General features: G+C 51.5%; 1 protein-coding gene across 4 annotated transcripts in view; it reads left to right on the top strand.

The window, feature by feature from the left end:
- The window catches only part of TRPC7 (transient receptor potential cation channel subfamily C member 7), a 125,625-nt gene continuing 123,559 nt past the window's right edge, over positions 1-2,066 (top strand). For 3 of the 4 annotated variants that reach the window (XM_068534465.1, XM_068534457.1, XM_068534453.1), the window contains exon 1: positions 7-771. In XM_068534465.1, coding sequence (XP_068390566.1) covers positions 19-771 — 753 coding nt within the window. In that variant the 5' untranslated portion in view covers positions 7-18. Of the gene's footprint in view, positions 772-2,066 lie in introns of all 4 variants that reach the window. The other variant, XM_068534452.1, reaches the window with a different exon arrangement.

The raw sequence follows: 2,066 nt of genomic DNA, 5'->3' as shown, positions 1-2,066 counted from the left end.
AGCAGCACCTTCAGAAACATGCAGCGCCGGCACACGACACTGAGGGAAAAGGGCCGCCGTCAGGCCATCAGGGGTCCCGCCTACATGTTCAACGAGAAGGGCACTAGCCTGACGCCCGAAGAGGAGCGCTTTCTGGACTCGGCTGAGTATGGCAACATCCCGGTGGTCAGGAAAATGCTGGAGGAGTCCAAGACCCTCAACTTCAACTGCGTGGACTACATGGGGCAGAACGCGCTGCAGCTGGCCGTGGGCAACGAGCACCTGGAGGTCACGGAGCTGCTGCTCAAGAAGGAGAACCTGGCGCGGGTGGGGGACGCGCTGCTGCTGGCCATCAGCAAGGGCTACGTGCGCATCGTGGAGGCCATCCTCAGCCACCCGGCCTTCGCGCAGGGCCAGCGCCTGACGCTCAGCCCACTGGAGCAGGAGCTGCGCGACGACGACTTCTACGCCTACGATGAGGACGGCACGCGCTTCTCCCACGACATCACGCCCATCATCCTGGCGGCCCACTGCCAGGAGTATGAGATCGTGCACATCCTCCTGCTCAAGGGCGCCCGCATCGAGCGGCCCCACGACTACTTCTGCAAGTGCAGTGAGTGCACCGAGAAGCAGCGGAAGGACTCCTTCAGCCACTCGCGCTCCCGCATGAACGCCTACAAGGGACTGGCAAGTGCTGCCTACTTGTCCCTGTCCAGCGAAGACCCTGTCCTCACCGCGCTGGAGCTAAGCAACGAGCTAGCCAGACTAGCCAACATTGAGACTGAATTCAAGGTAACGCTCCCACTTACCGCCCTGCAGGCAGACTGCCCTGTGGGCTCTTCCGGGTGTGTCCAGGAGCCAAATGGGTTGTCTTCTGGTCTAACACTGGGTCTTGCCTATTCAGGCTCACAGGGAGGAAGGGGACTTCCTCAAGCTGTGGCAGATGTAGGCCTGAAGGAAAAGCAGCCCATTAGGTGAAATATTTGAAACCACATAAATGTGGTATAAAGAGGTGACTTAAATGCAAATCCATATAGTAAAAGACATGCTGCACACAGGCAAGATTATACTGTGGTTCTAGTATAAATGTCTCAGCTCTGCCCCAGGCACCTCAGGAATGTCTAGGATACTTCTGGTTGTTTCCTAGTCCAGGTCTTGGACTTCTCGATTGTCTCACCTGTACAGTTTTCACATTTGTTTTGTTCATAGCTCTAACCCATCCTAGACTCTGTTGATCCTAGATTCAATAGCAATAGCTTGCTGAATTGAGAAAGGCTTGCAGTTATGTCAAAGGGCTGAGGAGGAGGTACACCAAAATAAAAATAAAACTCTCTCTGCTGAGCTGGGCTTGTCATCTCAGTAGATGGGCCCAAGGCAACACCCCCTGAGAATACTTGGAACTACCAGGTTAGTCCAGGAGATGGAGACCCATCTCCAAAGTCCATTATTCAATAGTGGTCCTGTGCTTTTACTGTCAACTGTCACTCCCCCTGAAAGAGAAAACTGGGACCTAATTCTTTTGACAGTTTAATAATAAATTAAAAGCAAATATTTAGTGGGCACTTACTGTGTACCAAGCACTAACTTCCTTACCTATATGATGTTGTTTAATCTCCTCAACAACCATTGGTGTGGGTACCATTATTGTCCCCATTTTATATGAAGGCACAGAGGTGGAGAGGTATCATGTAGCCAATAAGTAGTAAAACCATTGTTTTAATCTAGGCACTCAGACCCCAGGGCCAGCTCTTAGCCATTCTGGGAAGTGGTGAGTCAGAGGCCTTGTTCATACATTGGGCTTCTCAGAGTTTCACTTGTCTCTATCTGAAAGATACCTTCCACTATGGAAGGTGTGGCTTAAAGAGTAGAAAATACAACTGGGCTCACAATTTCTCATCCTGCCATTCAGTCAGAGCCTATGATGCCATGAAGCATGCAAAAAGGTTTCACATGTTGGGCTGACACAAGATGTCACCAGCAGGAAAGGAGTTCATTGTCCAAATAAGATGTCAGGGCAAGAGTTGCCCCTGCATGGGACACAATTAGGTGGCGAAGGATTGGCACCAAGTCACAGCAAAGGAGGCCTC

The sequence above is a fragment of the Eschrichtius robustus genome, chromosome 2 (assembly GCF_028021215.1).
Source record: "Eschrichtius robustus isolate mEscRob2 chromosome 2, mEscRob2.pri, whole genome shotgun sequence".
Taxonomy (NCBI): domain Eukaryota; kingdom Metazoa; phylum Chordata; class Mammalia; order Artiodactyla; family Eschrichtiidae; genus Eschrichtius; species Eschrichtius robustus.
This window is presented reverse-complemented; position numbering and strand designations above follow the sequence as displayed.